At 34.9% G+C, this 15,413-nt stretch overlaps 1 protein-coding gene and 1 pseudogene across 17 annotated transcripts in view; both read left to right on the forward strand.

The window, feature by feature from the left end:
* SCMH1 (Scm polycomb group protein homolog 1) overlaps window positions 1–15,413 on the forward strand; it is a 120,855-nt gene that overhangs the window by 12,196 nt on the left and 93,246 nt on the right. For 13 of the 17 annotated variants that reach the window (XR_002776770.1, XR_002776771.1, XM_023521973.1 and 10 more), the window contains one exon: window positions 6,835–6,905. The exons of 3 other annotated variants lie outside the window; for them this stretch is intronic. Coding sequence is in view for 10 of the 14 variants with exons in the window: in XM_023521973.1 (XP_023377741.1) it covers window positions 6,835–6,905 (71 nt within the window). In the remaining 4 variants the exon portion in view is untranslated. Of the gene's footprint in view, window positions 1–5,803; window positions 5,947–6,834; window positions 6,906–15,413 lie in introns of all 17 variants that reach the window. One more of the 17 variants, XM_011377943.2, reaches the window with a different exon arrangement.
* On the forward strand, window positions 4,707–4,825 carry LOC111730655 (annotated as a pseudogene).

Below are 15,413 nucleotides of genomic sequence, written 5' to 3' on the forward strand. Positions count from 1 at the left end.
CTAGTTATTAGAAAGCAGCTCTAGGGACTACCTTCTCACTGCCACTGTGTTACTTTCCTAGCGCAGGCTACCATCGTCTTGTATCTAGATTGTTAGAACAGCTTCCTAACTAGTTTTTCTGCCTCCACCTTTTCCCTCCTCCAATCTGTTCTTCACACTGCAGACAGAATGACTCACCCTAAACGCTTCAATGCCTCTTATTATTAATGTGATGTGTGAGGTTCTCTGATACCTGAACACTGCTTTTATCTACAACCTCTTTTCTAAACTGTTTCTTTAAACTCTGTCCAGTAGCCATATCAAAAGATTCACTTGTTAGAACTGCTTTTTCTCACTTCTAGATTTTTATACATACTTTTCTTTCTTTCTGAAACAAACAAAAAATTCCTCTTTGGCTGACTCTTAGAGGTTCCTCTCTCTGGGAATCCTTCCACAAACCCTCTAAGGGGCTCCTGTAGTATCCTCGTCTCCAAGGGTAGCACTTACCAGAGTTCATAATAATTGGCTGTTTGGGCTCTGTCCCTCACTAGACTATAAACCTCTATGAGGGTCAAGAACAATATTTTGATTATGGTTGTGTATCCAACACCCACACAGTGCTTTGGTATACCAGGGGTCCCCAAACCCCAGACCATGGACCAGTACCAGTCACTGGCCTGTTAGGAACTGGGCCACACAGCAAGAGGTGAGTGGTGGGTGAGCAGCAAAACTTCATCTGTATTTACAGCCGCTCCCCAGTGCTAGCATCACCGCCTCGACTCTACCTCAGATGATCAAGCATTAGATTCTCATAGGAGCACCAGTCCCTGGTGCCCAAAAGGTTGGGGACCACAGGTGCACAATATATATACCTGTTGGATGGACAGATGAAGAAATGGCTCTGAGACTTTGCTTTCTTATTCATGCTAAATATTCATTGTTCTTTCAGCTAACCCTCAGGTGACATGGCTTTGTGTTCCTTTACCATGTAGATCACCATTTAGACTTTAGTTTATTCTATTTCTCTCTAAGTATAGCTCCCAAAACTAAATTTAATATCCCAGGTATAATTTTACTTGTCAAAAAACATTAAGACTATTACTTGCTTGCTTCTTTTTATTTGCTGAACTTTTATTTAACCTCTGTTAAGTTTTAGGCACTGTGTTAAACAGAAATGATTTTTAAAAATTAATATAAGATAGCCCCTATCTGAGAAGAGCTCACATAAATAATTAGAATGATATAATGTGATGAATGTGAAAGTAAAGGTATGAGCATGATGTTATAGGAGATAGGGAAATGGATGGTTTGTCCTGGGAAGACAGGTAAAATCAGAAATTCTCTTTTCAATTTGGTGTTTTATCTTTAGATAATCTATTCACAGATATCAAACTATTGATCTAAAAAACCCATGGACAATGTTTTGAGAATGAACTACTATGTATCTCATAAACTTAGCTTTGGACATTTTAGAATCACCGTGTTTTATTCAAATTGGATGTGCCACAACTTATTAATCATTTGAAAGTGTCAAGAAAGCATAGAGTTAAGAATATGACTTATGAAAAGGACTCGCGTTATCAGATATTTAAATTGATCATGAAATTATATGAAATAAAGTAGTCCTGGTGCTGGAATAGACTGATAAGAGGAACAGAATATAGAGTCCAGAAATAGATTCAAGTGTATTTAAGAAATTAACATATGATCGAGGTGACATTTCAAATCAGTGGGGAGGAGATGATTTATTCAATAAATGATGTAGAAGCACATTTGTGAAATAAAGGTTAAAAGGAAAGCTATATTTTTGCCACATTTGTCTCACAAAATAAATTACAGATAGATCAAACACTTAAATGTAAAAAATGAACCTTGAGAAATCCCGGAAGAAAACACGGGTTAATATTGTAATATTGAAGTGAGGAGAGCATGATGTGAAAATGAAGAAACTATAAAAGAAGACAGAAATTTAAGGGCAGATCCTATCAGACTGAGACAAATGTCTTCAACGTATTTGATAAAGGACTAATATCCTTAATCTATAAAGAACTCTTAGAATCTGTGAGAAAATAAAAGAAGACTTTGTGAAAAATGGCAAAAATAAAATACAAACTGACTAATAAGCCTAAAGAGATCTTCAACTTTATTAGTAATCAAAGAATTGCACATAAAAGTATAACATTTTTTTTTCCACTGGTAAGATTTATCAGAATTATAGAAATGGATAAAAGAATTTTAGCAAGGATAAAAGAAACATGGTTTTTATGTACCCTTGGCAGGAATTATATTGCATCAAAATAAAATATTACTCTTTGTCCATTAATCTCACTCTAAGGAATTTGTCCTAAGGAAATAATCTTAAAAGTGTTAAAAGGTATGTATACAAAGATACTCATTAAAAATTACAAAACACTTAAATGACAATCAATAGTATTTAACAAATACTATCGTTATGTAAATTATGGTACATAGAAACAGCTGAACACTTTTCACTTAATAATCTTGGAGTAGAATTTCTGGTCTAAAAACTATTTTTATTGCTCTTAGGAATTTGGGTTGCACACTTTAGGTGGAATAAAGTAGAGTTCTTGTAGAGGAATGTGGCTAGAACAGTAGCCATGAGTGGAGATACCTGACATATGTCAAATTAGCAGTAGTTAAGGAAAATATTTAGCAGTTGGGACATATTTAGAGAGATTAGATATATTATGTCAGGGATCAGTGAGTAGAGGTTAGGAGAAGGCAGACTTTGACTGACTGTAGAGGTTAAAGTCTGTCCATTTGTACCATTAAACAATAGTGAATAATGAGTTTCTCATCATTGTAAGTATTCAAGGCACTGGAGGAACCTTTCAGGTCCTAATTGTTGGTTGGATCAACTCATCAAGATTCCTTTCTTGACCATCTTGCCTAAATTAGTGCACATGTTCTTGGCACTCTCTTTCCTGCTTACCTTGCTTTATTATTTCTTTATTTGCAGAGGGCCAGGAATTGTACAATTATTATCTGGTGTCTCTGTTATCTTCTGGACCAACTGATATATGTTCGTTTGTTTATTTATTCTCTCTCTTCCCCTTATAATGTAAGTTCCATGTGGACAGAGACTTTGGCTATTTTGTTCTTTGCTATGTATCACCAGTGCCTAGAATCGGGCTTGGCATATAGTGGGTGCTCAGTAAATATTTGTTGAATGAATGAATATTGGAGAAAGGGATTCACACATTCAACTAGGTGAATCTCTTATGCTTTACATTTTGGGGAACTCTTACTTTTTAAAAAATACTTCTATTTAGTTTGTAAGTCTCTTCAGGGCAGGGATCTTATTTCCTAGTACATGTAACTATCATGATGTGTATGTTATAGTTTATAAAACACTTTCATTAGCATTATTCAGTAACATAAATGAGATGGCTGGCTTTTTCTCATCTGTAAAGTCTCAGCTCAAATATTCCTTCTGTAGAGCATCTGTCCATAACTTCACCATCTAAGATAGTTTCCATTCTCTATTTATCACATCACATTATTTTAAAAACTTCAAGTACTTGTCACTTATTACTTCATTTGTTTGTGTGTTAATTGTATCTCATCATGCACCAGAATGTAAATTCTATAAGAGCAGGTATCTCTTGCCTTATTCTAGCACTTCAAATTTGATACATAGAGGATACTCAGATATCAGTTGAATGAATAATTGAAATCACTCTGTAAATTATAAAACATACTTATATTAGTTAATAATGTTAATCTTCACAATAATTCAAGACCCTAAGTATAAATTAGATTTCCCTGTTCTACATTCCCAAAGCAACCTATACTACCTTATTAACTTAAATTTATCATAATTATACTAGATTATGTGTTTTGTTATTTATTTAATATCTCTGCTTATCGCTAGACTACAAGCTCCATGAATTTAGGAACCATGTCTATCTTGTTCCCCTAACATTTAACACAGTGATTTTACACTGGGAAGTTTGGTAAATATTTATTGAATGAATGAGTGTATGTACAGTCTTGTGAGATACATATTATCTCCATCTTTAGATGAGTAAACTGTTGCTTGGATGGATTAAGTAATTTATCAAGATAGTTATTTATAGAAACAAGACTTTAACTAGCATCTTATGACTCTCAATATCACATTCTTTCAACTACACTAGTAGTTTCTAGACACAGATGTTAATCAGAATTACCTAGCGAGGCTTTGAAAATACAGATTCTCATACTATACCCATAGTCTAAATGAGAACCTCTGAAGATAGGGCCCAGAGCTCTGTTTAAAGAAATGAGAAAAATTATTCAGGAGATTCTGATGATAAGCCACATTTAGGAATCAATGATAATATACCAGGGGTTGGCAAACTACTGTTTGGGGATCAAATCCAGCCTGCTGCCTGTTTTTGTCAATAAAGTTTTAGTGAAGCATGTCATGCTCATTCATTAACAGATTGTCTATGGCTGTTTTCACGCTACAGTGCAGAATTGAGTATTTGTGATAGAGACTGTATGGCCCACAAAACATAAAATTTTACTCTCCAGTCCTTTAGTTTGCTTGGAAATATGGGAGACATGATGTTTGGATCCATTATGAGCATTATAGTAGGTGCTCAGATATTCTTATTGAGTCAATAAAATTTAACTTATTTTGCAATTTACCTGATAATAAGGGACTAAGCCTTATATAGCCTGTGCAGTCAAATATAAGAGAGATACTAATCTAAGTATGATTCAACAACCATGCCACCCTGAATGTGCCCGATTTCATCTGATCTCGGAAGCTAAGGAGGGTCAGGCCTGGTTAGTACTTGGATGGGAGACCACCTAGGAATACCAGGTGCTGTAGGCGTTAAAAAAAAAAAAAAAGACTATCTGATGATTCAAACCAGTCAACCCTCATAGTGGGTGAACTGGTTTTCACAGAGATTCCTTTTCATTCAGTTGGTAATAGGATGTTTCCTAAATGAGGACAGACATGAGGTTTCTTTCCTGTATAACAGATTGATTACCATAATTGATATGTGTAATATAGAACTGTGATTAATTCCCTAATTAATTTGGTACCCCTGATGCTGCTGTAATTCTTAAAACCAAAGTCTCTTGGGTGCTATTGGTCAGAACTCAAGCTAATACAAGCAATTACCCAGACTGACCAAACTTCTAGACCTGCACTCCCTAAACAGTAGCTGTTAGCTACATATAGGTATTAAAATTAAAGTTAAATTAAATTTAAAATTTAATTCAATTTCTCATTCACACTAGCCACATTTTAAGTGTTCAGTAGGTACACGTGGCAAGGCTACATTATGAGACAGCAGAAATACAAAACATTTCTATCATTGCAGAGTTTCAGTGGACAGTGCTGCTAATGATACTAGAGTTCAGGAGTTGCAGCCCAGTCAAATTCAAGACTTATTGTTTTATTTAATCCTTTATTTGTAAGTATGGAATAATAATTTGTAATGTCTCCTTTTTATAACAGCAAATAGTGATGAAATATATTCAGTTCTTGCTTTAGGACTGTCTCAGCTAAGAGCAAACTCTTTATTAAATACTGATAAGCTCTTTAAATCTTGACTCCATGAAATATCCATCTCATTTACCCTTTGGACTAACTTTCTCTTCAAGATGATTAATCATTGGCCAGTTCATGTAATGGTTTAGAACTGACTGTAATTTCTAGCCAAATTTATTTGGCTTGGTTAAGAGTGGTGGGAAAGGGACCAGTTTTAAAACAGAAGCTATAAAGTCAATAGAGTATAAAGTCTTGGCATCATCTTTAAAGTGATTTAGATTTCATCATACAGTGACTCATTTTTATTCCCAGCATCTAGTGCTTTTTGCATGGCCCAAAGGGGCTCTGTGCTGCTCCACTGCAGAGGAAACCTCAAGAAATGCTGGTTTGCTACAGTGTTTTAGCTTATGAGAGTCTCTGAGACCTTCCCTGCTCCACCATGGGGTCTCCTCTAGGTGGGTATTAGGGGGAGATTGGTAACTGGTTTAACCTTTATTTTGTGGTCCGATGAGATATATATTTAACAGCCTGTCCCTTAAAAATGTTTTCCCTGGGCCCAGCATAGCGTCACTTTAAAGATTGTTTCTCTTGCGCAGTGTTCCTTAAACTTTGAAAGACTCTAAGGGATCTTCAAGAGGCGAAAAGATTCTGTAGACCACCCCCCAATTTGTTCTTAGTTACTGTCATCAGAAATACTACCCGGGACTTAACTTTTCTCTAAATTATCAGATCTTTGTCATTTTGCACCTCAGAGCAATGCAACAGTGACAGGGATGGAAGTGAAATGGGGGTGGGTGAGAGAGAGCCAGTTTTTAGAGTGAAGATTCAGTATAATCTTACTCATTTGGCTTTTTCTGCCCTCAAGTCCTTACCTAATGTCTCCAAATAGCCTTTTATTCATTCTTTCTGAGCTGAAAAAGGATCCAGCCATATTGGCTGTTAAAAGCTTTCACCTGATGGCATCAAAGGAGCTTTCCAGGAGCCAGGTTGTTCAGGAGGAATCTCCTCACCCACTTTCTACTTCTGTTTTCCACATGCTTCCTGGGCACTTCTTTGAGACACTTGTGTATCTTGCTCTGGCATTTTGGATCTCTTTAGGAACTAATGTGAAAAACACTTCAGACCATCTTTAGACCACAATTTAAAAACACTTAGGACCTAAAATAATCTACTCAGGTCACCTAGATTCCTCCCCCTAATATTCCTTTGAACCCAAACAGGGAAAAATAAAATTTTTTATGCTCCAAACAAGCCTGAAAATAGCCTAATGTTTAGTATAGATTACATCCTGAAAGCATTTTTTAGGAAGTTGACTGTGATAGAGATTTCTATTTCCTTTACAGGTCATTTTACCTGGGACAAATACCTAAAAGAAACATGTTCAGTCCCAGCGCCTGTCCATTGCTTCAAGCAGGTAATTGATTCTCAACATCTTCAGTAGGTGGGAGGCAGGTAGGATTATTTTGGCCCTTAGACAAGCAAAACATGAGGCGGGAGCCCTTGGCCTTCTTACCTGAAGCTCCCATAATAAACTCCTATGAGAAGAATGAAACTCAAGACTCACTATGAGTTTTGGCAGCGCACATTCTCCTCAACTTCATCCTAAGTAACACCTTTTCCTTCTTCACCTCCCTGAAGATATTCTGTGTTACTGAAAACAATAACTAATTTTTACTATAGCTCTTTTCAGACTAAGGAAGCAGTTATAGCCCTTAGACAGTTCTTGAAAGTAAAGCAGTATTTGTTTCTCTGTACCCAACACCCCTGCCACAATCTTCTCTTTCCATAAAAACACTGGCACTGAGTCCCATGAGGGGCAGTAATTTAGGAACTCATCAGAGGTCAACCAGAGCTTCCCATTTAGGATTAAGTGCCCCACACAATGCATAGATGATGTTGACTGTATTAGGACATGATAACGCTGGCAAGCAAAGAAGTGTACTGCTGCTAAACAAAGCTAAAAATTAGAAGTTATTTACATCTCTCTTCCTTTAGCAGTAATGGTTATTTCCTCAAACTGTCAGCTTTTACTCTGAGTTTGAATTTTGTCTGTGCTCTAAATAAAAGTACAAATTCAGGGCATCTGCTCATTTGAAATAATAGGGACTAAATTCATACTCCCACCTAAAATAACTTAAAAAGACAAAATATATTAAACAATTGTTTTCAAGTTGCTGAAGATCAGGCAACCAAACACAGTGATCTCGGAGAGATGGAAAACAAATGAGTTGAGCCCCTTATGATTTCCCAGCTTACTGCCTTAAGAGAGTTTTGAGACCATGGCCCAGGAAAGGGGAACCGAGGTCAAGCCCAAAAGACTCCCTAATATGAGGAGATGGAGCTGAGAATCCAGGGAAACCAAGGTGGCTGGAATTTACAGGACAGTGCCAGAGAGGAGAGAGCTGCATAGAAAGAAAACAACAAAGATCTGTAGAGATCTCCTTCCAAGTATTCAGCAAAGTACTATTGTTCAGTGTTTGCACGTGAGGAAACTACCCAAAGCCAAAGGAAAAGCCATCTGTAAGGATTAAAAGGAATAGAGCCTGGCGCTCATACTGGGCTGTGAATAGTACTTGATCCCACCAGCTAGACTGGAAAATCTCAATTCATGTGGCATTGGGTGGAATACTGAGGAAGATCTTGCTCACTAGTGGGAAATAATTAGCCTTAAAGTAAGCACTGCTCTGGACCTGTCTAGCAAATTGTAAAAGCAAGGCTCAAAATGATCATACTATTTCCAAGTAACTTAACTACATCAAGGAACAAAGCACAAGAAGAGAATATAAAAATATCCAGCACCCAACAGGTAAAATTCACAATGTCTGGCATCTGATCAAACTAGGCATATAAAAAGGCAAGAAAACATAACCAATAATGAGCAGAATAATCGATCAATGAAACAGACTCAGAACCTTATACAGACTTTAGAATAGCAGACAACAACATTAAAACAGTTATTTTAATTGTATTCCATATGTTTAAAAGTTAAGCAGAGACATGGAAGATATAAAGAAAGACTCATATTGAACTACCATACGCAAAATAAAAAATACACTGGATGGTATTAATGGTAGAAGAAAATACTGGTCACTTGAAGACATAGCGGTAGAAACTGTTCAAAATAAACACAATCTTTGTATAATCTTTAAAAAAGGTTTTTTAAAGATTATAAGAACATCATTGAGCCATAGGACAACTTCAAGTACCATGTGATAATTTCATAGACTGTGTAATTGGAGAGACCAAAGGAGAGACCAGATGGGAGAAGAGAAAAATATCTGAAGACATAATGGCTAAAAATTTTCCAAAATTGATGAAAACTATAAATTCACAGATCTAAGAAGTTCAGTGACTCACTGCAAAAAGAAAAACAAAACAAGAAGAAAATTACACAGAGGCATTTCATAAATGCTTAAAAGTAGTGATAGAGAATATCTTAAAAGCAGCCAGAGAAAAATATACTTTATGTAGAGGGGAACTAAGATAACAATGACATATTTTCTTGTCAGAAATAATGCAAGCAAGAAAGTCGAGTAACATCTTTAAAGTACCAAAAGAAAAAACTGTCAACCTAGAATTCTATATGCAGCAAAAATATCTCCCAAAACAAAGGCAAAATAAAGGTATTTTCAGACATACAAAAGCTGCAGGAATTCGTCACCAACAGACTCTCTACAAGAAATGTTAAAGAAAGTCCATCAAGTAGAAGAAAAATGATATCAGATGGAATTACAGATCTACACAAAGGAATGAAATTCTAATTACATACATATAGACATAAGATGTTTTTTCTTATTTTTTAAATCTCTATAAAAGATCATTGTATAAACAACAGTAATAATATTGCATTGTAGAAATGTTTAACAGATGTATAAGTAAAATGCATGATAACAATAAGCTTGAAAGCCAAGAGGGAAGGAATCTTAAGTATACTATTGTAAGACAAGTTAAATATGTTTACTATGAATCCCAAAGCAACCACTAAAATAATGGAAAACAAATAGCAATATGGAAGATTTATATCCAACCATGTCAGTAATCAAATTAATTATAAATGGTCTAAATGCCCCAATTAAAAGGTTGAGATTGTCATCTTGGTAAAAAGCAAGACACAATTATATATTCTTTGCAAGAAATTACACTGTAAATATAAAGACACAAATAGGGCAAAAGTAAAAGAATGGAAAATGATACACCATGATGACTGACATTGGCTACGTGAATATAAATATAAAAGTACATTTCAGAGCAAAGAATCTTACCATGGATAAAGAAAGTAATATCATGCTAAGGGGTCAGACAATCCTTATATGAAACAAAAAAATGATAGAACTGTTAGGAGAAATAATTCTAAAATGTATTTAAGTCAGACTTTTAATACTCCTCTCTATGATTAAAGAACAAGTAGACAAAATCAGCATATATATGGTAGACTTTAACAACACTATTAACCACCTTGACCTGATTGACACTCTCCAACAACAGTAGAATATACATTCTTTTCAAGTGCACAGAGAACATTTACCAAATTAGACCATATTCTGGACAATAAAATATGGCTTGTGATATTTAAAAGGATTTAAGTAATATGAAGTGTGTTCTCTGATACATTGGAATTAAATTAAAAATCAATAACAGAAAGTTATCTGGAAGATCTCCAAATATTCGGAAATTAAATATCACATTTCTAAATACCATCGGGGGTATTTAGGGACATTAGAAAGTATTTTCAACTAAACAAAAGCAGAACATTCAAGAATTTGTGATATGCTGCCAAAGCAGTGAGGAGAATTATAGCACTAAACACCTATATTAGAAAAGAAGAAAAGTTTCATTTAGTGACCTCGGCTTTCACTTTAAAAAAAAGAAAAAAGAAAAAAGAATAAGTTGACCCCAAAGTACCAGAGGAAAGGAAATAGAAAGGAAATAGAGCATAAAAAGAGTTTAGAGCATAAATCAATCAAATAAAAAACCAAAGCGATAGAAAAAATAATTGAAACCAAAGCCAATTCTTTGCATGATCAATAAAAGTGATAAACTTGCTCAGATTGATCAACAATAAAAAGAGAAAACATAAATTACTAATATCAGAACCAAAAGCAGTAACATCACTATACTATAGATATTGAAAGGATAATAAAGTAATATAATGAAAAAATTATGCCTTTAATTTGACAACTTAGATGAAATAGATAATTACATGAATGACACAAATTACCAAAGCTCACTTAAGATGATAGAAAATTTGAATAGCACTATTTCTGTTACACAAATTTAATTTGTAGAAAATTCCAGGCTTCAGTGACTTCACTGGTGACTTGTTCCAAACATTTAAGGAAAAAAATAATGCAAATTCTACACAGACTTTTCCAGAAAGTTTAAGAAAAGGGGATACCTCCTGTCTCATTCTATGAGGCAAGCATTTCTGATACCAAAACTAGGCAAACACTTTGGTGGAAAAGAAAACTACAGAGCAACATCCCACATGAAAATACGTGTAAAATTTTTGAACAAAATTTTAGGAAATTGAATCCAACAATATAAAAAAGTAACTCATGGTCAAATGGGGTTTAATTTCAAGAAAGCGAGATTTTTTAACATTCAAAAATCAATGAATGTAATTCACCATAGAACACACTAATGAAGAAAAAATATGGTCATCTAAATAGATGCAGAAAAAGCATTTGACAAAATCCAGTGTCCATTACTAATAAAAACTCTCAGCAAACAAAAATAGAAGGGAATTTTTTAAATTCTAAACCCTAAAGACTTCAATGAAAAATCTACAGGTAACATCATACTTAATGGTAAAAGACTAAATGCTCTTTTCTTAAGGTCAGGAACAAGACAAGGATGTCTGCTCTTACCACTTCTATTCAACATTGTACTACCAATGCGACCAGACCAAAAAAGGAAAAAAGAAAGTAAATAAAAGGAATCCAGGTTGAAAGATTAGAACGTAAACTGAAGAAAATATATGGATGGCAAATAAGCAAATGAATTAATGGTCAACATTTTATTAGGGAAGTAGAAAGTAAAAGCATAGGAAATATCACTATACATTTATTTAAATATGTCTGATGAAAAAAGACTGATCATACATAATATTAGCAAGGATGTAAAGCAAGTGGAATTTTATAAACTACTGGTGAAAATATAAAATTGTTCAATTACTCTGAAAAATAGTTCGACAGAAAAACTTTAACATACCACTGAGCAAAGAAAATCACTAAATAAAACTAGGAATTGAATAATATATCATTAACTTGAAAAAAAATTAATACCTCAGTACTAAAGCTGGCATTTACTCAATGGTAAAAAGTAACTCAGTAGAAGATATAATGGAAGGGAACCTCCCATTTACAATAGCAGCAAAAAATAATAATATTTATGAATGAACTAATAAATATGCAAAACATATAAAGAAAACCTTAAGAAACAGCTTATCAAAAACATGATCCATTTTTTAAAAAATCACAAAGTCAGTTATGTCAGAATTCAGAACTTCTGCTCTTCAGAAGACATTGACCATAGACTTAGACGTGGAGCCATAGACATGAAGAAAATATTGGCAAATCACATAGCTGACAACAATATTCTCCAGAGTGGTGTATTGATTTGATGTAATTCCTGTCAAAATCCTAGCTGCCTATTTTGTAGAAATTGAGAAGTTGCTCTAAAATTTATATAGAAATACAAAGGACCCAGAATTGTTTTGACTAAAACAATCTTAGAAAAGGAGAGCAAAGATAGAGGATTCACATTTCCTGATTTCAGGAGGATTCTGGGAAACATGGCAGAGTGAGAGACATCCTCAGATCTCTCCCCTTGAAACAACAATAAGCTGAACATCTAAAACTCAACGAAAACACCTATACTGCACACCAGCACATCTGAGCGTGGGATCTGCACATAAGAGCTACCACGGGTCAGAACCCTGGGTGCTGGGCAGTGGACTGGGAGAAATAAAGAAGCTGCCTCCCACAGCCATCGGAGCTCTTTGCAAGAGGAGGGGAAGGGGTGAAGGTGCAGTGGCTTCCCTGATCAACCTGCCTGGAAGTACCGGAACGTCTAGCAGCCAGCAGCAGGGCCCAGTCATCAGGGCAGAAAGCACAGAAGCGGAACGGGACAGTAGAGAAGCAACAGTTGATTTTTACTGGCCCTGGTTCCAAAACCGAGGCTGAACTGCAGCCTGAAGCCCCCAACCCAAAGGGCCCATCCCCCCATATCCTCTGAGACCGATCACTGCGGAGCCCCAGGGGAATCTGAGCAAACACTACTGAAACTGTTGCTAACACTGACAGGGACTGAAACTGAGAGTAGCAAGTGTGTTTAAATATCTACAAGAAAATAAAAAAGACATTTAGGCTTCGTATAAAGCAGGGATCCAAGAGGCTTAGACACCATCTACTGGAAATCAAAAGAAAAGCACCTTCTTTGCAGCAGACTAAAGAGAGACCTTTATGTAATAAATCTTCTTTCTGGAAAAACAACAGAATGCACTTCCATTAATACCCAGGCAAAAAAATAATCCATTAAACACCATGAACAACCAAGGTGACAGGGCATCTCAGAAAGAGAAAAATCTCCAGAAAATAAGCTTACAGACATAGAAATATGCGACTTAAATGACAGAATTCAGGATGGTACTTCTGAAAAAATTCACCGAGATCTAAAACAACTCAAGTCAACAATTTCAGGAATTGAAAAAACAACTAGACGAACAGAGCAAGGAGATTGAAACCCTCAAAAGGGTTTCAATGAAGAACACACTACATGAAATAGCAAGCTTGGGAAATAGAATCGACCATGGAGGAAAAGATCAGTGATATCGAAGACAGAAATCTAAAAATAAATCAGAAGGAAGAAGAGAGAAACTGAAGAATGAAAAATAATGAAAGAGAAATACAAGAACTAGCTGATACCATCAGGAGAGGAAACATAAGAATAATGGGCATTACTGAAGGCGAGGAAAAGGAGCAGTGACTAGAAAATAATGAAAGAGAAATACAAGAACTAGCTGATACCATCAGGAGAGGAAACATAAGAATAATGGGCATTACTGAAGGCGAGGAAAAGGAGCAGTGACTAGAAAGTATTTTCAGACAAATAGTGGACGAGAATTTCCCAAATCTAAGGAATGAGCTGGAGCTTGGAATTCAAGTCAACAGAACACCCAATTATCACATTTCCTGATTTCAAAACTTCCTACAAAGCTACAGTAGTCAAGACATTGTGGTACTGATATAAAGATAGACATGTAGATCAGTGGATTAGATTTGTGAGTCCAGAAATACACTTATACATTTATGCTCAGTTGATTTTCGACAGACATGCCAAGATAATTCAGTGGGATTTTCAACAACTGATACAGGAACAACTGGCTATCTACATGCAAAAGAATGAAACTCTTCCACACCATATACAAAAATTAACTCTAAGTGGATGACAGACCTAAGTATGAGAGCTAAAACTGTGAAACTCCTAGAAAAAATATATAGGAGTAAATCTTCATGACCTTGGATCAGGAAGTGGTTTCTTAAATATGGCACCAAAAGCACAAACAACAGAAGAAAAACTAGGTAAATTGGACTTCATCAAAATTAAAATCTTTTGTGCTTCCAAAGATACTATCAAGAAAGTGAAACGACCCACACAATGGGAGAAAATATTTGCAAATTATGTATCTGATAAGGAACTTGTATCCAGAAGATATGAAGAACTTTTACTACCTCAACAGTTAAAATAAATAACCTGTTTTAAATGGCAAAGAATTTGAATACACACACACACACACACACACACACACACACACACACACACATACACACAAATGGCCAACTAGCACATAAAAGATGCTTAACATCATTAGTCTTTAGGGAAATACAAATCAAAACTGTAATAAGATACCAGTTCACATCTACCTGAAATCAAAAAGGCAGACAATAACAAGTGTTGGTGAGGATGTAGAGAAATTGGAACCCTCTGTGTAGCTGGTGAAATTGTAAAGTGCTATAGCCACTTTAGAAAACAGTTTGAAAGTTACTCAAAATGTTAAATGTAGAATTACCATGACACAGCAGTTTCACTCCTAAATATGTAACCAAGAGAAAGAAATGAAAACATATGACCACACAAAAAATTATATACAGATGTTGAAGGTATCATTATACTTAATAGCCAAAAAGAGAAAACAACCCAAATGTCCATCAACTGATGCATGAATAAGCAAAACGTAGTATATGCATATAATGGAATATTATTCAGCAATGAAAATTAAGTACTGATATACACTGTAGATGAACTTTTTAAACATTATGCTAAGTGAAGGAGCTACTCACATATTGAAAATTCCTTTTATATTAAATCTCCAGAATATCTGTGTATTAAATCTCCAAATCCATAGAAACAGAAAGTAAATTAATGGTTTCTAGGGACTAGGCTAAGGGAACAATGGGGAGAAAATGCTAATAGGTATGGGGTTTTTCGGGGGGAGGGGGATGATGCAAATGTTCTCAGTATAGATGGAATAATTTTTGTGTCTGTGAATATACTTAAAAATCATTGAATTATACACTGTAAAAAAGTAAATTTTCTTGTATGTGAGTTAAATATATATTTATCATACAACCCATCCATTCCACTTTTAGATATTTCTAAAATATGTATTGAAATATAGAAACTGTATTTCCACACAAAGATTTATACATGGATGTTCATAGATTTATTTGTAGAAGTCAAAAACTGGAAACAGCAAATGTTCATCATTAGGATATACTACTCAGCAATAAAAAGAAAGAGTTGTTGCTACATTCAACAATATGGATGAGTGTAATAGTTATGCTGAATAATAATATGTGTAAAAAACCTATAGCCAACATCATACTAATATCTATTTTTAAAAACTCTATAGCTAACATCA

This window comes from Pteropus vampyrus, unplaced genomic scaffold (genome assembly GCF_000151845.1).
Source record: "Pteropus vampyrus isolate Shadow unplaced genomic scaffold, Pvam_2.0 Scaffold326, whole genome shotgun sequence".
NCBI classification, from domain to species: Eukaryota; Metazoa; Chordata; class Mammalia; order Chiroptera; family Pteropodidae; genus Pteropus; species Pteropus vampyrus.